The 22,109-nt window shown below is 40.2% G+C and overlaps 1 protein-coding gene across 10 annotated transcripts in view; it reads left to right on the forward strand.

The window, feature by feature from the left end:
* Window positions 1-15,051, forward strand: part of dnmt3ab (DNA (cytosine-5-)-methyltransferase 3 alpha b) — a 627,694-nt gene extending 612,643 nt beyond the window's left edge. For all 10 annotated transcript variants that reach the window (XM_087977018.1, XM_087977035.1, XM_087977038.1 and 7 more), the window contains one exon: window positions 10,702-15,051. In XM_087977018.1, the coding sequence (XP_087833144.1) occupies window positions 10,702-10,843 (142 nt within the window). In that variant the 3' untranslated portion in view covers window positions 10,844-15,051. The remainder of the gene's footprint in view (window positions 1-10,701) is intronic.
* The last annotated feature ends 7,058 nt before the right edge of the window (window positions 15,052-22,109 follow it).

Genomic DNA, 22,109 nt, shown 5'->3' on the forward strand with positions numbered 1-22,109 from the left:
CCAATTACTTCTTTCTCATTGTATGTTCACTTCTATTTCTAACAGTGACATCAGTGCAGAGTGGCAATTCCAAAATATAAAGTGAATGTTTCTTACAGCCTCACACTGAGTATCTGAATGCAAAATTCTGAACTGAACTAAAGTCCAAACCTTCCCTCTTTCAATTGAAATTTGGGCTATGGGCATTTACTGTGGCGCAACAAGTTCAAAATGGCGTCAAGTGACTGGAAATTGGTTGTTGGAGGAAATTGAACTTATTCTCAACTTTATGTGAGGCAAGCAACCTTGTAACACAGAGGCAGAACAAAGATTAAGGTGTTATCAAAGGGACAGAGAACAGGTCTTCAGTTGTGTACATGTAAGATGTTATTACCAAGTCATGTAGAAAGGGAAGAAAGAGCAGAAGCCAATGATATCCTTAGTAATCCAGGGGTAATGTACATGGGAAGAGAAGTCATTGCTGGAAATGATCTAACTATGAATATGTAAAAGTCAATTCTGCTAAGCAATGGCAGTCCCACTGAACTGCAAAAGAGACACTAGGCACCAGAGGACAACTGTATGATTGGGCTTGTCAAAGGCTAGTAAAGAATTAAGATAGTTCACTAATCTCACTAACCGATACAATTTTTGATGCATTGGATCCAATTCAGTACTGTTACAGGGACAGATTCACACGTAATGTTGGGGTTATTTCAGTGCTGTTACAGGGACAGATACACGCGTGATGTTGGGGTTATTTCAGTGCAGTGACAGGGACAGATTCATGCGTGATGTTGGGGTTATTTCAGTGCTGTGACATGATATTGGGGTTATTTCAGTGCTGTGACATGACTTGGGGTTATTTCAGTGCTGTGACATGATGTTGGGGTTATTTCAGTGCTGTGAATGACGTTGGGATTATTTCAGTACTGTTACATGAGGTTGGGGTTATTTCAGTGCTGTGACATGACTTGGGGTTATTTCATTGCTGTGACATGATGTTGGGGTTATTTCAGTGCTGTGAATGACGTTGGGATTATTTCAGTACTGTTACATGAGGTTGGGATTATTTCAGTGCATGACATGGCGTTGGGGTTATTTCAGTGCTGTTACTTGATGTTGGGATTATTTCAGTGCTGTTACATGATGTTGGGGTTATTTCAGTGCTGTGACATGACATTGGGGTTATTTCAGTGCTGTGACATGATGTTGGGGTTATTTCAGTGCTGTGAATGACGTTGGGATTATTTCAGTACTGTTACATGAGGTTGGGATTATTTCAGTGCCAGACATGGCGTTGGGGTTATTTCAGTGCCGTTACTTGATGTTGGGGTTATTTCTGTGCCGTTACTTGATGTTGGGGTTATTTCAGTGCTGTTACTTGATGTTGGGATTATTTCAGTGCTGTTACATGATGTTGGGGTTATTTCAGTGCTGTGACATGACATTGGGGTTATTTCAGTGCTGTGACATGATGTTGGGGTTATTTCAGTGCTGTGACATGATGTTGGGGTTATTTCAGTGCTGTTACGTGACGTTGGGGTTATTTCAGTGCTGTTACGTGATGTTGGGGGTTATTTCAGTGCTGTGACATGATGTTGGGGTTATTTCAGTGCTGTTACGTGATTTGGGGGTTATTTCAGTGCTGTGACATGATGTTGGGGTTATTTCAGTGCTGTTACGTGATTTGGGGGTTATTTCAGTGCTGTGACATGATGTTGGGGTTATTTCAGTGCTGTGACATGATGTTGGGGTTATTTCAGTGCTGTGACATGATGTTGGGGTTATTTCAGTGCTGTGACATGATGTTGGGGTTATTTCAGTGCTGTGACATGATGTTGGGGTTATTTCAGTGCTGTTACGTGACGTTGGGGTTATTTCAGTGTTGTGACATGATTTGGGGGTTATTTCAGTGTTGTGACATGATTTGGGGGTTATTTCAGTGCTGTTACTTGATGTTGGGATTATTTCAGTGCTGTTACTTGATGTTGGGGGTTATTTCAGTGCTGTGACATGATGTTGGGGTTATTTCAGTGCTGTTACATGATGTTGGGGTTATTTCAGTGCTGTTACATGATGTTGGGGTTATTTCAGTGCTGTTACATGATGTTGGGGTATTTCAGTGCTGTTACGTGATGTTGGGGTTATTTCAGTGCTGTTACGTGATGTTGGGGTTATTTCAGTGCTGTGACATGATGTTGGGGTTATTTCAGTGCTGTTACGTGATTTTGGGGTTATTTCAGTGCTGTTACGTGATTTTGGGGTTATTTCAGTGCTGTTACGTGATTTTGGGGTTATTTCAGTGCTGTGACATGATTTTGGGGTTATTTCAGTGCTGTTACATGATGTTGGGGTTATTTCAGTGCTGTTGAATGATGTAGGGATTATTTCAGTGCTGTGACATGACTTTGGGGTTATTTCAGTGCTGTTACATGATGTTGGGGTTATTTCAGTGCTGTGACATGGTGTTGGGGTTATTTCAGTGCTGTGACATGACATTGGGGTTATTTCAGTGCTGTTACGTGACGTCGGGGTTATTTCAGTGCTGTGACATGATGTTGGGGTTATTTCAGTGTTGTGACATGATTTGGGGGTTATTTCAGTGCTGTGACATGATGTTGGGGTTATTTCAGTGCTGTTACATGATGTTGGGGTTATTTCAGTGCTGTGATATGATGTTGGGGTTATTTCAGTGCTGTTACGTGATTTGGGGGTTATTTCAGTGCTGTTACGTGATGTTGGGGTTATTTCAGTGCTGTGACATGATGTTGGGGTTATTTCAGTGCTGTTACGTTATTTGGGGGTTATTTCAGTGCTGTGACCATGATGTTGGGGTTATTTCAATGCTGTGACATGATGTTGGGGTTATTTCAGTGCTGTTACGTGATGTTGGGGTTATTTCAGTGCTGTTACGTGATGTTGGGGTTATTTCAGTGCTGTTACGTGATGTTGGGGTTATTTCAGTGCTGTTACGTGATGTTGGGGTTATTTCAGTGCTGTTACGTGATGTTGGGGTTATTTCAGTGCTGTGACATGATGTTGGGGTTATTTCAGTGCTGTTACGTGATTTGGGGGTTATTTCAGTGCTGTTACGTGATGTTGGGGTTATTTCAGTGCTGTTACGTGATGTTGGGGTTATTTCAGTGCTGTGACATGATGTTGGGGTTATTTCAGTGCTGTTACGTTATTTGGGGGTTATTTCAGTGCTGTTACGTGATGTTGGGGTTATTTCAATGCTGTGACATGATGTTGGGGTTATTTCAGTGCTGTTACGTGATGTTGGGGTTATTTCAGTGCTGTTACGTGATGTTGGGGTTATTTCAGTGCTGTTACGTGATTTTGGGGTTATTTCAGTGCTGTGACATGATGTTGGGGTTATTTCAGTGCTGTGACATGATTTTGGGGTTATTTCAGTGCTGTGACATGATGTTGAGGTTATTTCAGTGCTGTTACTTGATGTTGGGATTATTTCAGTGCTGTTACTTGATGTTGGGATTATTTCAGTGCTGTTACATGATGTTGGGGTTATTTCAGTGTTGTTACATGATGTTGGGGTTATTTCAGTGCTGTTGAATGATGTAGGGGTTATTTCAGTGCTGTGACATGACATTGGGGTTATTTCAGTGCTGTGACATGATGGGGTTAATTCAGTGCTGTGACATGATGGGGTTATTTCAGTTCTGTTACATGATGTTGGGGTTATTTCAGTGCTGTGACATGATGTTGGGGTTATTTCAGTGCTGTTACATGACATTGGGGTTATTTCATTGCTGTGACATGATGTTGGGGTTATTTCAGTGCTGTGACATGATGTTGGGGTTATTTCAGTGCTGTGACATGATGTTGGGGTTATTTCAGTGCTGTTACATGACATTGGGGTTATTTCAGTGCTATGACATGATGTTGGGGTTATTTCAGTGCTGTGACATGATATTGGGGCTACTTTTTTTACTGTTACATGATGTTGGGGTTATCTCTGTACTGTGACATGATGTTGGGGTTATTCAGTGCTATGACATGATGTTGGGGTTATTTCAGTGTTGTGACATGATATTGGGGTTAATTCTTTTACTGTTACATGATGTTGGGGTTATTTCAGTACTGTGACATAATGTTGGGGTTATTTCAGTGCTGTGACATGATGTTGGGGTTATTTCAGTGCTGTTACGTGATGTTGGGGTTATTTCAGTACTGTGATATGATGTTGAGGTTATTTCAGTGCTTTGACATGATGTTGGGGTTATTTCAGTGCTGTTACATGATGTTGGGGTTATTTCAGTGCTGTGACATGATGTTGGGGTTATTTCAGTGCTGTGACATGATGTTGGGGTTATTTCAGTGCTGTGACATAATGTTGGGGTTATTTCAGTGCTGCGACATGATGTTGGGGTTATTTCAGTGCTGTGACATGATGTTGGGGTTATTTCAGTGCTGTTACGTGATGTTGGGGTTATTTCAGTGCTGTTACGTGATGTTGGGGTTATTTCAGTGCTGTTACGTGATGTTGGGGTTATTTCAGTGCTGTGACATGATGTTGGGGTTATTTCAGTGCTGTTACGTGATGTTGGGGTTATTTCAGTGCTGTGACATGATGTTGGGGTTATTTCAGTGCTGTTACGTGATGTTGAGGTTATTTCAGTGCTGTTACGTGATGTTGGGGTTATTTCAGTGCTGTTACATGATGTTGGGGTTATTTCAGTGCTGTGACATGATGTTGGGGTTATTTCAGTGCTGTGACATGATGTTGGGGTTATTTCAGTGCTGTGACATGATGTTGGGGTTATTTCAGTTTTGTGACATGATGTTGGGGTTATTTCAGTGCTGTTACGTGATGTTGGGGTTATTTCAGTACTGTGACATGATGTTGGGGTTATTTCAGTTTTGTGACATGATGTTGGGGTTATTTCAGTGCTGTGACATGATGTTGGGGTAATTTCAGTGTTATGACATGATGTTGGGGTTATTTCACTGCTGTGACATGATGTTGGGGTTATTTCAGTACTGTGACATGATGTTGGGGTAATTTCAGTGTTATGACATGGTGTTGGGGTTATTTCAGTGCTGTTACGTGATGTTGGGGTTATTTCAGTACTGTGACATGATGTTGGGGCTATTTCAGTTTTGTGACATGATGTTGGGGTTATTTCAGTGCTGTTACATGATGTTGGGGTTATTTCAGTGCTGTGACATGATGTTGGGGTTATTTCAGTTCTGTTACATGATGTTGGGGTTATTTCAGTGCTGTGACATGATGTTGGGGTTATTTCAGTGCTGTGACATGATGTTGGGGTTATTTCAGTGCTGTGACCATGATGTTGGGGTTCTTTCAGTGCTGTGACATGATGTTGGGGTTATTTCAGTGCTGTGACATGATGTTGGGGTTATTTCAGTGCTGTGACATGATGTTGGAGTTATTTCAGTGCTGTGACATGATGTTGGAGTTATTTCAGTGCTGTGACATGGTGTTGGGGTTATTTCAGTGCTGTGACATGATGTTGGGGTTATTTCAGTGCTGTGACCATGATGTTGGGGTTATTTCAGTGCTGTGACATGATGTTGGGGTAATTTCAGTGTTATGACATGATGTTGGGGTTATTTCAGTGCTGTTACGTGATGTTGGGGTTATTTCAGTGCTGTGACATGATGTTGGGGTTATTTCAGTGCTGTTACGTGATGTTGGGGTTATTTCAGTGCTGTGACATGATGTTGGGGTTATTTCAGTGCTGTTACGTGATGTTGAGGTTATTTCAGTGCTGTTACGTGATGTTGGGGTTATTTCAGTGCTGTTACATGATGTTGGGGTTATTTCAGTGCTGTGACATGTTGTTGGGGTTATTTCAGTGCTGTGACATGATGTTGGGGTTATTTCAGTGCTGTGACATGATGTTGGGGTTATTTCAGTTTTGTGACATGATGTTGGGGTTATTTCAGTGCTGTTACGTGATGTTGGGGTTATTTCAGTACTGTGACATGATGTTGGGGTTATTTCAGTTTTGTGACATGATGTTGGGGTTATTTCAGTGCTGTGACATGATGTTGGGGTAATTTCAGTGTTATGACATGATGTTGGGGTTATTTCACTGCTGTGACATGATGTTGGGGTTATTTCAGTACTGTGACATGATGTTGGGGTAATTTCAGTGTTATGACATGGTGTTGGGGTTATTTCAGTGCTGTTACGTGATGTTGGGGTTATTTCAGTACTGTGACATGATGTTGGGGCTATTTCAGTTTTGTGACATGATGTTGGGGTTATTTCAGTGCTGTTACATGATGTTGGGGTTATTTCAGTGCTGTGACATGATGTTGGGGTTATTTCAGTTCTGTTACATGATGTTGGGGTTATTTCAGTGCTGTGACATGATGTTGGGGTTATTTCAGTGCTGTGACATGATGTTGGGGTTATTTCAGTGCTGTGACCATGATGTTGGGGTTCTTTCAGTGCTGTGACATGATGTTGGGGTTATTTCAGTGCTGTGACATGATGTTGGGGTTATTTCAGTGCTGTGACATGATGTTGGAGTTATTTCAGTGCTGTGACATGATGTTGGAGTTATTTCAGTGCTGTGACATGGTGTTGGGGTTATTTCAGTGCTGTGACATGATGTTGGGGTTATTTCAGTGCTGTGACCATGATGTTGGGGTTATTTCAGTGCTGTGACATGATGTTGGGGTAATTTCAGTGTTATGACATGATGTTGGGGTTATTTCAGTGCTGTGACATGGTGTTGGGGTTATTTCAGTGCTGTTACATGGTGTTGGGGTTATTTCAGTGCTGTGACATGGTGTTGGGGTTATTTCAGTGCTGTTACATGGTGTTGGGGTTATTTCAGTGCTGTGACATGGTGTTGGGGTTATTTCAGTGCTGTTACATGATGTTGGGGTTATTTCAGTGCTGTGACATGACTTTGGGGTTATTCAGTGCTGTGACATGATGTGGGGGTTATTTCAGTGCTGTGACATGATGTTGGGGTTATTTCAGTGCTGTTACATGGTGTTGGGGTTATTTCAGTGCTGTTACATGATGTAGGGGTTATTTCAGTGCTGTGACATGATGTAGGGGTTATTTCAGTGCTGTGACATGATGTTGGGATTATTTCAGTGCTGTTACATGATGTTGGGGTTATTTCAGTGCTGTTACGTGGTGTTGGGGTTATTTCAGTGCTGTGACATGATGTTGGGGTTATTTCAGTGCTGTTACATGGTGTTGGGGTTATTTCAGTGCTGTTACATGATGTTGGGGTTATTTCAGTGCTGTTACATGGTGTTGGGGTTATTTCAGTGCTGTTACATGGTGTTGGGGTTATTTCAGTGCTGTTACATGATGTTGGGGTTATTTCAGTGCTGTTACGTGATGTTGGGGTTATTTCAGTGCTGTTACGTGGTGTTGGGGTTATTTCAGTGCTGTTACATGATGTTGCAGCAACATTAGCATGCATTTTCAAGGCAATAGTGCATTCAGAGAAAAAAAGGAAGCTGGAAATGGGTGATAGTTTATGAGGCCAGAAGAATCAAGCTTGAGACTTTTATTTTTTACAATCATAGTTTTTTCTTTAAGTTCCTCCATTTCATTCAACCAAACTATCCCTGATGAGATATTTGTATCATCGATAGTCACAGGTGAGGTGCCGGAAGACTGGAGGTTTGCAAATATGGATACCGCTGTTTATGAAGGGCGGTAAAGACAAGCCAGTGAACTATAGACCGGTGAGCTTGACCTCGGTGGTGGGCAAGTTGTTAGAGGGAATCCTGGGGGACAGAATGAACATGTATTTGGAAATGCATGGACTGATTCGGGATAGTCAACATGGCTTTGTGCGTGGGAAATTATGTCTGACAAACTTGATTGAGTTTTTTGAAGAAGTAACAAAGAAGACTGACGATGGCAGAGCAGTAGATGTGATCTATATGGACTTCAGTAAGGCGTTCGACAAGGTTCCTCATGGAAGACTGATTAGCAAGGTTAGATCTCATGGAATACAGGGAGAACTAGCCATTTGGATACAGAACTGGCTCAAAGGTAGAAGACAGAGGGTGGTGGTGGAGGGTTGTTTTTCAGACTGGAGGCCTGTGACCAATGGAGTGCCACAAGGATCGATGCTGGGTCCTCTACTTTTTGTCATTTACATAAATGATTTGGATGCGAGCATAAGAGGTGTGGTTGGTAAGTTTGCAGATGACACCAAAATTGGAGGTGTAGTGGACAGTGAAGAGGGTTACCTCAAATTACAACAGGATCTTGACCAGATGGGCCAATGGGCTGAGAAGTGGCAGATGGAGTTTAATTCAGATAAATGCAGGGTGCTGCATTTTGGGAAAGCAAATCTTAGCAGGACTTATACACTTAACGGTAAGGTCCTGGGGAGTGTTGCTGAACAAAGAAACCTTGGAGTGCAGGTTCATAGCTCCTTGAAAGTGGAGTTGCAGATAGATAGGATAGTGAAGAAGGCGTTTGGTATGCTTTCCTTTATTGGTCAGAGTATTGAGTACAGGAGTTAGGAGGTCATGTTGCGGCTGTACAGGACATTGGTTCAGCCACAATTGTAATATTGCGTGCAATTCTGGTCTCCTTCCTATCGGAAAGATGTTGTGAAACTTGAAAGGGTTCAGAAAAGATTCACAAGGATGTTGCCAGGGTTGGAGGATTTGAGCTATAGGGAGAGCTGAACAGGCTGGGGCTGTTTTCCCTGGAGTCTCGGAGGCTGAGGGGTGACCTTATAGAGGTTTACAAAATTATGAGGGGCATGGATAGGATAAATGGACAAAGTCTTTTCCCTGGGGTTGGGGAGTCCAGAACTAGAGGGCATAGGTTTAGGGTGAGAGGGAAAAGATATAAAAGAGACCTAAGGGGCAACATTTTCATGCAGAGGGTAGTATGTATATGGAATGAGCTGCCAGAGGATGTGGTGGAGGCTGGTACCATTGCAACATTTAAGAGGCAATTTGGATGGGTATATGTATAGGAAGGGTTTGGAGGAATATGGGCCGGGTGCTGGCAGATCAGACTAGATTGGGTTGGGATATCTGGTCGGCATGGACGGGTTGGACCGAAGGGTCTCTTTCCGTGCTGTACATCTCTATGACTCTTCATACCCCCAAGCCACTTGTCACAGTGTAAATGCTCAGCTGAACACTGCCTTGGTAAATTGAAGCTTGCAGCAAATAAAAAGGTATTTTAGCCTCACACCATTACAATGTGCAAAAGCAAATTGCTACTTGGAATCATGTCTCACGAACTTGATCGAGTTTTTTGAAGAAGTAACAAAAAGGATTGATGAGGGAACAGCAGTGGATGTGATCTATATGGGCATCAGTAAGGTATTCAACAAGGTTCTTCAAGATAGATTGCTTAGCAAGGTTAGATCACACGGACTAGAGGGAGAACTAGCCATTTGGGTACAGAATGGGCTCAAAGGCAGAGGGTGGTGGTGGAGGTTTGTTTTTCAGACCGTTGGCCTGTGGCCAGTGGTGTGCCACAAGGATCAGTGCTGGTCCACTGCTTTTCGTCATTTATATAAATGATTTGGTTGTGAACATAGGAGGTATGGTTAGTGGGTTTGCAAATGACACCAAAATTGGAGGTGTCGTGGACAGCAAAGGTTACCTCAGATTACAATGTGATTTTGATCAGACGGGTCAATGGGCTGAGGAGTGGCAGATGGAGTTTAATTTAGATAGGTGTGAGGTGTTGCATTTTGGAAAGGCAAATCAGGGCAGGACTTATACACTTAATAGTAAGGTCCTAGGGAGTGTTGCTGAACAAAGAGTCCTGCACTTGGAGTGCAGGTTCATAGCTCCTTGAAAGTGGAGTCACAGTTAGACAGGGTAGTGAAGAAGGCATTGGCATACTTGCCTTCATTGGTCAATGCATTGAGTAGAGGAGTTGGAGGTCATGTTGCAACTGTACAAGACATTGGTTAGGCTGCTTTTGGAATATTGTGTGCAATTCTGGTCACCCTGCTATAGGCAGGATGTTGTGAAACTTGAAAGGGTTCAGAAAAGATTCCCAAGGATGTTGATAGGGTTGAATGGTGAATAGACTGGAGCTATTTTCCCTGGAGCATCAGAGGTTAAGAGGTGACCTTATAGAGGGAATTTGAGGGACATAGATAGGGTAAATAGACAAGGTCTTTTCCCCAGGATGGGAATAGGTTTAAAGTGAGAGGGAAAGATTTAAAAGAGATCTAAAGGATAACATTTTCACGTAGAGCTTGGTGCGTGTGTGGAATGAGCTGCCAGAGGAAGTGGTGGACGCTGGTACAATTGCAGCATTTAAAAGGCATCTGGATGGGTAAATGAATAGGAAGGCTTTAGAGGAATATGGGCCAAGTGCTGGCAAAATGGGACTTGATTTATTTAGGATATCTGGTCGGCATGGACAAGTTGGACCAAAGGGTCTCTTTCTGTTCTCTACATTTCTATGACTCTGTGTTATCTCTGAAAGTCATAGGTATAGAAATATTTGATATTCTGTTAGTTTATTAAATGTTTAATCAACTGATGGTAATTCATTTTCTGGAATAAATTCAAACTTGTTTCAATTTGGCATTTTCCCAGTTTTCAGTTACAAATGCTCACAGATATCAATTCATTGATTTATAACAATGTATGTATACATACATGAATTGACAGATTTTGTATAGTCCTGAAATAGGTTTCATTAGAATGAAATCTCATTGTAACGTTGTTGACAATAGAGGTGTTTTACTCTTTCTTCAGGGTGTTTGGTTTCCCAGTCCATTACACAGATGTCTCCAATATGAGCCGCCTTGCCCGACAAAGACTTCTCGGGCGATCCTGGAGTGTTCCTGTCATACGTCACCTGTTTGCACCACTGAAAGAATATTTTGCCTGTGTTTGAAAACAAAGAAGACAAAGGAACTTATTAAAAAAAGGAAAGAAATTAATTTACTCCAAGGAAAAAAAAGTCACATTCTCTTAGATGTTACTTAATTTCACTATTTTAAATGTCATCCTTTTTATCCTATTTAATTTTTTAAATGTTTTTAATTTTCAGCTATTTTAATGGGTGATTTTGTAATTATTGTTTATGTTGTGTTCAAGCTGTACTTGAGATGAGGCTGTTCAATCCTTTGCAGCACTGGGAAAATGACAATTTTGCCTTGTGTAGGTGGATAGGAGCAGCAAGAAGAAGCTGGATTTGAACAGAGCCTGGAACATCAAGTCAGCCAGCTGAGCCTTGCCTTACCAGCACCATTTCTGGTATCTATCTCGAGCAAAAAAATCAACGCTACATACAAATACTATATAATATTTCAGGTGCCTACATCCAGAAACCATGAAGAAACAGTATATCAGCTGCCAGTACCTCTCATTTACAATACACTGATAGTTGTTCGAAAAAGGTACTACTGTGCAACAATTTCTGCAATGGTGCTTTTACAAAAGGTGATTGAAAACATCAGCTCTGATGTTGCCTTACCGTTTACAAGAGGCAGAATTGTAAAATAATCAGGAAAGAGCAACATTTAATGTTGTTAAGGTGGTCTTTAGTGGCTTGAGTGTGAAAATGTAGTAATGTTTTCATTTTCTCAACAAGTCACTTTTAAGGACTCTTGCCATGACTGTAATTTTTCTATCATGTTTGTACAATAAGAAAAAATATATAACAGAAAATGGTGCTTTTTTCTTAAGCTTTCATCCTTGGGCTAAGGCCTGGTGCTTACTTCACAGGTCACTTATAGGCAGCACAAATAGCCAGCCAACATGCAGTGATGTGTTTGGTCATCCAAAACTAAATGACAGGCTGCAGTTTTTTACTGAAGGACTGATGAATTTTTTACATCTGTGTTTTCCTTTTATTTTGGTTGAATTTTTTTAAAATTTCCTAAGGGGTCTCTTTTATACCAGGAAATACCCCTCCTTGTAGCTGCATATAATCAGGTACAAGTCAATACAGTGCAGCTTGATGGTGTAATTTTGCCTCTTTTTTTTCTTTGTTCCCATTTCCTTCCTTATCCTTTGGCTTTTTTTTTGTTAATCTACGTTTTTTTTGTTTATAAGTTGTTTATGCGAATCGTATTTCTGCTGTCAGTACTTGATCAAACACAACCGTCAGTTTTCCTTGAAGCAGTTGTCGATTCATATGGTGCTACACATTTTTTTTCTGAAATATTGAAAGAAATCTGCTTTCTTGACAATGATTTATTAAGTTCTCATAGTCAAGGAAAAGCACTATTATTTTACTCTTTTAAGAAAAGAAAAAGGCATTTTAACTTTGTACTTGAAAAGAAAAAAAATCAGTTTCATGTGTTTTAGCCTAGACAGTGCCGTAGTTGGTGCTTATTTGTGGGAATCATGTATTCATATTGAAGACAATGTAGTAAATTTGCTAATACTTTTACTGTTACATATGTATTTGCTTGATCCCCAGCAGCAGTGCATTTTCTTTCCACATTCCACGCAGCAAACAGTATTTCTTTGGTTTTATTTCTTCATTTTACTGTCATTATAACTTTGATAATATTTATTGACGATAATGTGCATTTCAAAGTTGAGATTTCACTGAAGATTGTATTTCAGTGAATATTGTATTACAGTGTATTGCTCGTGACATAGCTGTTTATGGAAAGGTCAGTACGTGGAGCAGATGTAGCAGTCAACCTCCACCCATTTTCAATGCGCAAAATGCTCCTTTCTGATGTACTTGTGCTGGAGAACACTTGAATAAATGTGTTGGTTTTTTTGTGCAAAGTGTACACGGTTGTGTATCGGCTTGTTGTGTATTCTTTTGTTCTTCTGGTATATTGTTTCTTTCTACTGTAGATCCAGTTGGCTGACATCTAGGGGAAATAAAATCACGCCTTTGTGTGACCTGGTTCCCTTAAATTAATCAGTTAGTTGAGTAGGATGTTTGCTGCTGAGGAGCAAAAAGAAAATTCCAGAAGTTTTATTCAGAAACAGCTAGCTTATTATATTGGCACACTAGGAAAAACGTTTCTAGTACTGTATGTGAACATTTTCAAACTCCAATATTTCCATTTATCATACAATGAAGGAACTCTGCTATCCTGAAAGCTAATGTATTTCAGATATGTGCATCTGATCCTGTAAATGGAATCAAATGCAACTCTGGCAAATTTATCAGAAACCAATTCTCTGCCTAGTATTTTAAACTGTGTGCTGCTGTGCTGTGGGGAAATGAAGCTTGTAACACTGCAGTTTTGTCACCGCATAGGTGGCCACACTTTGCTGCCTCCTTGCTTACCTGCTGACTTCATTGTGGACATGTTTCCCAGTACAAATGGTCCCAGGTGCGTCACATTATCCAGAGTACTGAGTTACAAAGTGCTGATTTTATTAGATAATACACTTGTTGCACAATCAACATAAAATTAAAGAACGAAATGTTAAAGTTGACCTGTGGGGGTTGTTGTGGCACAGTGGTCCAGGTTCAAGTCCCACCTGCCCCCAAGATGTGTCATAACATGTCCAAAAAGGTTAATGAAAAATAGTGATTGAAGATGACCTGTGCAAATCTGTTCCTTTTGGAGCAGTGTTAGCCAATAGTTGGGGAAGCACTTTTTAACTGGTAACAACTTGAAGGACTAAAAAGCTCTTTGTTTTCCCTCCTCTTCTATAGCATCCAGTTTTTTTTCAGAAGGGAACGTTTATGCCAATAAAACTCAGAGCTTCTTGTAAAATCTATATTCAAATAACATCCCAATTAGAACAATTAGTTCAGATTAGTAACTAATTACGAATACTTATTAAGTTTAAAAAAATGTAGGGCTGGGGTAACTCCTGATACTCCAGTAGCCAGCAGATATAAGGCCCCACCCCCTTAATGATATATTTTTCTATTTATATTCTCCCAATTTTTACCATTTTTCCCTAACATGACTGCTCACCTCAATGCTATTTTTCTTCAGCTAGGACAGTGGAGAGCTCCAAGCTGTGGTTTCTTTAGAAATTATACTACTGTTTCTTTATCTTCAACTAATAGTCAAAGTGCAATTATCTGGAATAAGCAGGCACTAATCCTCTATTAAAATTGAAAAATTCTTGAGAGCACTTGCTGAGCTGCCAGTTTAAAAAAAAGGTTGAATTGATCTCAATTTTAAAAAAGCATATTCAAGCAATATCAATATTCTTAATTTTAACTTGCAGTCTCTGCATTCTAAGGTGCTCCAGACATTGTAGTGTTTTGTTAACCAGTAGCATTTATCAAACTCCTAACTGGTGAAGCAGCCAATTTGCTGCAATGCTTGAGGATTTGTCAGAGGGCAAGTTTAAATGAAATTTTTCTTTGCTTGTGACTGGACTGCTCAATATGGGATTTTCGAACTGCATTAAACTCCAGCTCAAAAGAAAAGAAAATTAGGAGAAAGCCTGACCCATTTAAGTTTCTTTTCTGCTGAATGATCTTAGCACAGCAACTCTCCACAGCTTGGGACTGTCCCTTCCTCCCCACTGAAGAATAAAGCATAATGGTGCTAAAGGGTGGCAACTGTAAGGATCTAAAGGGGGGGGGGAAGAGGTACAAAATATTTTTTTAAATGCTTAAAAAAGTACTCAGTACATAAAAATCTAGCTGTGATAAATTTGGAGTCCATTCTGGAGCACATTGTATCACACCAGGGTTAATGGCAACTCCAGTGCACAGAAAAACTATCTTAAAGGGGCACTGATGTCACAAAAAAGTATTTTGAGAAAACTTTTTTTGTTTACGAATTCATAATGCAATTATGTTAATTGTTCAAAAAAATCACTGAATCAGTCAGTCATGATATCATCATGATACAAAATGGTGCATGCCTATTTTTTTCGCCAAACAAAAAAGGTTTGCCAAACACTTTTTCATGAATACAGTATCCCTTTAAATGTTAAAATGAGGTATTCTCTCATCTCTTTCCTTTAATATATATATACCCACACCCATCATTGATATTATGATTATATAAGGTGTAACCCTGCTATGTGACTGTTACTGTAAGGATGGTTAATGTAACTGCTCAAAATTTATACTGGTACATTTATTTGTGACTGTATGTCTGTTAAACCTCAATAAAATGTTATACAAAATTGCACTGCTAAGCAACAAATGTATGATTGCCTTCAGTTTTTTTAATTCTATGATAACTACACTCACTGTATTCATTTTATTCTGAAGAAAAGCACAACGATGTCATAATTCGTGTTTATTTTTCACGTAAATTTTGTTTAATGATCTCTATTTGTACTGAAAAATGGATCTTACAATAATTAATTGAATGAATCTGTTCCAAATCCCTATTATTTTGCTGACATTATAATCCATAATAGCATTATTTTGCTATAGGAAAACCGTAAAACTTAAATATCTCTCCCAGCAAATAGATAGATTGACACCAGAAATCTTTCCTAATAGGTCTAACCATCTCCATGACAATGGATGCTGCTCAGGCTATCCTCAAATTTTTATCCTTTCGCATTTACAATTTCTTCTTTGATCTGGTGAAGTAAATGGGTTTTTTTAACAACTTGGGATTTACTGAATGATTTTAAACTAATTTAGCTGTAATCCTCAAAACAACCACTTTCTGGGCTGCACTTTTTAAGCAGTGGGGAGGCAGCTCTCCATCCAAACCCAGCTGCTGATTTCTAGATTGCTGTTTGCTATTCTGATCTTTTTGTGTATGATCTTTATGTTCTATTTGTAGTTATATTCGTAAGACTAAAAATTACATTTCAAAACATATTAAAATTAGACATTTATAAAAAGAGATAATTACACATTAAAATGATAGAAACTTTTTGCACATTTCAATTAAACTTTCTGTCCTATGATAGAAAGTTAAACAAAAAGTTTGCGAAACATAATTGGTCAAACTTTTGAAAAGGTAACAACCATCAATAACAGGAGTCTGCAGGTAGAAATTGCAAACAGCATATGATCTTTTTTCTGAAATTATAAATTAGAATTTAGCTTTTATTCTGTTCAATAGAAGATATAAAAGGGACCTAAGGGGTAACTTTTTCACGCAGAGGGTGGTGTATGTATGGAATGAGCTACCAGAGTATATCCAAACAGTTTGTAATTGGTCTGTACGAATCTAATGTCAAAATAACATAATCAAGTTTAGTCGGAAAAGAAGTATCACCCTTCTAGCTCCTTTTATCTTTCAGAACATAGATAATCTCACTTAACACCCAAAATTAATAAAGGAATATTCCAGGATATAAATAGATAATGCCCAGCAAGTATAGCAGTATCTATAGCAAGAGAAACAAATAATGTTTTGTGTCATCAACTTTCAAAAGACTGAAGAATAGCCATTCTGCTGCTTAATCTTGATCTATTAAAGTCACACTTTGTATGTACTTTGTATTTCTTTTATACAGCCTCGATTGTCATAAAATTATGATTATTCCTCAAGATATATTTTCATTCCAAACTAAGCATTGCTTTAATTATTATACAGCAGAACAATTGTATATATTAAACAAATTTATTCATAAAATATTGTTTCCAGAAACAGCTTCTGCAGACCTTTAATAAAAATGGCAGGCAGATCTCGATTCTAGGATTCCCATTCTCATTCTGAGATCCCAAACCTTCGGCACGAGATGGCCAAGAATGCATAATGAGACCCAGCCACTCATTATTCTGTTGAAATTCCTCTGTCCAAGGGAAAAATAAATATGCTTGTTTGACAGCTCTTTTTCTTAGAGCTATTTTGTCAACCTCACAATGGCTTATTTACAAATGACGAAAGCATAGAGATATGCAACACAGAAACAGACCCTTCAGTCCAACTTGTCCATGCTGACCCGATATCCTACATTAATCGAATCCCATTTGCCAGGATTTGGCCTATATCCCTCGAAGCCCTTCCTGCATGCACCCCATCCAGATGCTTTTAAATGTTACAATCGTACCAGCCTCCACCTCTTCCTCTGGTAGCTCATTCCATACATACACCACCCTCTGCATGAAAAAGTTACCCTTTTGCCCTAAACCTATGTCCTTTAGTATCAGACTCCCCCAACCTGAAGAAAACCTTGTCTATTTACCCTATCCATGCCCCTAATGATTTTATAAACCTCAGCCTCATACACTCCAAGGAAAACAGCCCCAGCCTATTCAGGCTCTCCCTTTCGCTCAAATCCTCCAATCTTGGCAACATCCTTGTAAATCTTTTATGAACCCTTTCAAGTTGACCAACATTTGGATACAGAACTGGCTTGAACTTAGAAGACAAAGGGTGGTGGTAGAGGGTTGCTTTTCAGACTGGAGGCCTGTGACCAGCGGTGTGTCACAAGGATTGGTTTTCATCATTTATATAAGTGATTTGGATGTGAACATAGGAGGTATACTTAGTAAGTTTTCAGATGACACCAAAATTGGAGGTGTAGTGGACAGCGAAGAAGGTTACCTCAGAATACAACAGGATCTTGATCAGATGGGCCAGTAGGCTGAGGAGTGGCAGATGGAGTTTAATTTAGATAAATATGAGATGCTGCATTTTGAAAAGGCAAATCAGAGAAGGACTTATACACTTAGTGGTAATGACCTGGGGAGTGTTGCTGAACAAAGAGACCTTGGAGTGCAGGTTTGTCATTCCTTGAAAGTGGAGTCACAGTTAGATAGGATAGTGAAGAAGGCATTTGGTATGCTTTCCTTTATTGGTCAAAGCATTGAGTATAGAAGTTGGAGGTCATGTTGTGGCTGTACAGGACATTGGTTAGACCACTGTTGGAATGTTGTTTGCAATTCTGGTCTCCCTCCTATCAGAAGGCTGTTGTGAAAGTTGAAAGAGTTCAGAAAAGATTTGCAAGGATGTTGCCAGGATTGGAGGATATGAGCTATAGGGAGAGGCTGAATAGGCTGGGGCTGTTTTCCCTGGAGCGCCGGAGGCTGAGGGGTGACCTTATAGAGGTTTACAAAATCGTGAGGGGCATGGATAGGATAAATAGACAAAGTTTTTTCCCTGGTGTGGGGAAGTCCAAAACTAGACGGCATAGGTTTAGGGGAAGAGGGGAAAGATATAAAAGAGACCTAAGGGGGCAACTTTTTCACACAGACGGTGCTACATATATGGAATGAACTGCCAGAGGAAGTGATGGAAGCTGGTGCAATTGCAGCATTTAAAAGGCATCTGGATGGATATATGATGGGTTTAAAGGGATATGGCACTAGATTTATTTAGGATATCTGGTCGGCATGGACAAGTTGCACCAAATGGTCTGTTTGTGTGCTGTGCAACTCTATGACTATCTTTCCAGCAGCAGGAAGTGCTTTAGATACTTTGATAGTTTTGCTATTGATATTTTAAAAGGCTCGATGATTGAGACCTTTATAGGGTTATACTAATTGCAGTTTTGTTTTAAGAACACTATGAATGAATGAGTGTCATTGACGCTTTTCCAAACATAGCATTGTTATGATCAGTTTTATTGTTTCTGTACAGAGTGTACAGTGAATGAATGGGCTTGGAAGAGCTGTGGGTTAGCATGCAGGGTATCACTGGGGATAAATACAGGGACAAATGTTGGCATGGACTGTATGAGAGACCATTGGTATGCATGGGCTGGTAATGAAGGTGGGTGAGGCACGTTTTAATTGACAGGGCATGACCAGTGTCGAGTGTGTGGTGCTGAAAAAGCACATCAGGTCAGGCAGCATCCGAGGAGCAGGCTAATCAACCTTTCAGGCATAAAGCCCTTTATCAAGAATGAAGGGATTATGCCCAAAACATCGATTCTCCTGCTCCTCAGATGCTGCCTGACTTGCTGTGCTTTTCCAGCAGTACCACTCCCGACACTGAGCTCCAGCATCTGCAGTCCTTGCTTTTTCCTAGGGCATGGCCAGTGTATGGGAGGTTGAGGGAATGAGGGATAGAGAACCCATTGTAAATGAAGCCACTGGGAGAAAGTCCCTGACCACTGAGGGTGACCTTTTAACCAGCACACCTCACCTTTTGGCAACCCCCCGGGTGTCTGTCTCTAAATATTTCCCAGTTCTAGTTTGTAACCCTACCCGCTCCTCCCCCAAAATCCCAGAATTCAAATCTCACTGCTGGATGCACTTTCTACCAAGGCATGGATGACAAGTTGGAAAATCTCCCAACTCTCTCAAATAAAAATCCTGCTCATAGCTTATTGTTGACCACCAAGATGAAATGTTACTCCCTTGTTCAAGGGAAAACCCTGGGAATTACAGACCAGTCAGTCTTACGCTGGTGGCGGGCAAATTATTAGAGAGGATTCTGAGAGACAGGACTTATGATTATTTGAAAAAGCATAGCTTGATTAGAGATAGTCAACACGGCTTTGTGAGGGGCAGGTCATGCCTCACAAATCTTATTGAATTCATTGAGGATGTGACAAAACACATTGATGAAGGTAGAGCAGTGGATGTGGTATACATGGATTTTAACAAGGTGTATGATAAGGTTCCCCATGGTAGGCTCAATCAGAAAGTAAGGAGCCATGGGATACAGGAAAATTTGTCTGGAAACAGAATTGGCTGGCCCATAGAAGACAGAGGGTGGTAGTTGATGGAAAGTATTCAGCCTGGATGTTCTGGGACCTCTGTCTTTGTGATTTTTATAAATGACTTGAATGAAGAAGTGGAAGGGTGGGTTAGTAAGTTTACTGATGACACGAAGATTGGTGGAGCTGTGGATAGTGTGGAGGACTTTTGCAGGTTGCAACAGGACATTGACAGGATGCAGAACTGGGCTGTGAAGTGGCAGATGGAGTTCAACCTGGAAACATGTGAAGTGATTCTTTGTGGAAGGTTGAATTTGAATGCAGATTACAGGGGTAAAGCAAAATTCTCGGCAGTTGGAGGAACAAGGGATCTTGGAGTCCACATCCATAGATTCCTCAAAGTTACCACCCAGGTTGATCGGGTCATTAAGAAGGTGTATGGTGTGTTGGCTTTCATTAGCAGGGGAATTGAATTTAAGAGCCAGGAGGTTATGCTGCATTTCTACAGAGCTTTGGTTACACCACACGGAATATTGTGTTCAGTTCTGGTCACCTCATTATAGGAAGGATATGGAAGCTTTAGAGAGTGTGCAGAGGAGAGTTACCAGGATGCTGCCTGGACTGGAGGGCATGACTGATGAAGAAAGGTTGAGGGAGCTAGGGCTTTTCTCATTGGAACAAAGAAGGATGAGAGGTGACTTGATAGAAGTGTACAAGATGATGTGAGAGCTAGATAGAGTAGATAGCCAGAGACTTTTTCCCAGGGTGGAAATGGCAATCACGAGGGGGGCATCATTTTAAGGTGATTGGAGGAAGATTTAGGAGAGATATCAGAGGTAGGTTCTTTACTCAGAGTGCTGGGTGGGTGGAATGCACTGTCAGCAGTGGTAGTAAAGTCAGATACATTCAGGACATTTAAGTGACTCTTGGATAGGCACATGGATGATAGCAAACTGAAGAGTATGTAGGTTAGTTTGATCTCAGAGTAGGATAAACGTTCACCACAACATCGAGGGCCGAAGGGCCTGTACTGTGCTGTACTGTTCTATGTTCTAATTATGTGTCCCTGCATTTCTACATATTTTACAGCAGGTTTAGAATCAGTGTCACATAATCTCACTCAACAGTGATAACACTTACTCAGAACATTTCTTCCTTGTATATGCAAGTCAAACTAATAATGCAATCAGGTTTGATCCCATTAAACTATAGGATTAGTGTTGTTTTTTGTGTGAACATAGATTTGCCAAATGTTTGATTTTGAGTAGACTAAGCTCCCTCTTTTTCCAACTGCTAGTTAAGGTGAGTTCTCTCTCTGAGTGCATCAGAATAATCTAACAAAGGAGTTTGCATCATTTGATATACTGTTTTCTCAGTGTCAAGGTTTAAACCTAAGTATGAATGCAGAACATTTTGGCATCAATTTGGAAGGTCCAGAAGTGAAAACCAATTGATATTGCTTTGTATTACATTATATTGGGTATCTACAAAGCCATCAAGTTAAATGGAAATGCAACACCTCATCAAATGGCATTGCAGTCCCCTGCAATCTCTGTGCAGTAGTCCATAATGTTGCTAACCTTTGTGAACTACAGCACTCACTTCAGACCTAAGCAGTTTTCTTTCAGGGTTAAAAAAGTAAGACTAAATTGGTATTGGTTTCAGCAGTGGGAAATAGCCTGCCAAACTTTAGACTTGCTCACAAATTTCCCAGGTTATAATTTCAAACCCCATGCCACAGTTATTTCCAAAATATTTTATTGTCTTTAAGACCTCACTTTTCAACATTTTAAAGTTCAGGAAACATAATTTCCTGGGTGGCACGGTGGCTCAGTGGTTAGCACTGCTGCCTCACAGCATCAGGGTCCCAGGTTCGATTCCAGTCTTGGGCGATTGTCTGTGTGGAGTTGGCACATTCTCCCTGTATCTGTGCGGGTTTCCTCCGGGTGCTCCAGTTTCCTCCCACAGTCCAAAGATGTGTAGGTCAGGTGAATTGGCCATGCTAAATTGTCCATAGTGCTAGGTGCATTAGTCAGAGGGAAATGGGTCTGGGTGAGTTGCTCTTCAGAGGGTGGTTGGGAATCTATTCTAATCTATAATTTCAATGCCTTATGTATGTCACAAAAAAAAGTCCTAAAGTATCCTAGCCATTTTAAAATTGATTTGTTGGAAATCTTCTTTAAATATTGTCACTTGATATGCAGCTGGTCTGTTAGATATTAACCAATTTTGGCATAACATGTCAATCACACACTCCTCAGTCAATGTGGAGTCGAGTAGTTTTTATTTGTCATTTCTACCATATACAACTGGTAGAGTCAAAACAAGACAGTGTTCCTCCAGGACAAAGGGTGCTGCATGGACAGCAGAAACTACACACTCGTACATAGCATACAGTGGATAAGAAATGCAAAACACGCAAATTACAGTGTAATAAGAATCATGGATAATAGATCTTTTTCTAGCAGCAATATGAAAGAATTTCAGATGGGAAAGAGTCCGATTATACTGTGTATCATGTGATTGATTAAAAGTTTACTGTTAGCTGGTTAGGTGAATAAGACCATAGAGAAGTACTAGAAATTATTTGACTCATAAATTTGTATAAATTAATTAAATAAGTAGAAATGACTGGGCAGGTAATGTGCTGTAGCTGTATGATGTGGGAGCTGGCTGATCCCATTGTGAAC

This window comes from Chiloscyllium plagiosum, unplaced genomic scaffold (genome assembly GCF_037043375.1).
Source record: "Chiloscyllium plagiosum isolate Xiang-an unplaced genomic scaffold, Cpla_swu_hap1 HiC_scaffold_3, whole genome shotgun sequence".
Classification (NCBI taxonomy): domain Eukaryota; kingdom Metazoa; phylum Chordata; class Chondrichthyes; order Orectolobiformes; family Hemiscylliidae; genus Chiloscyllium; species Chiloscyllium plagiosum.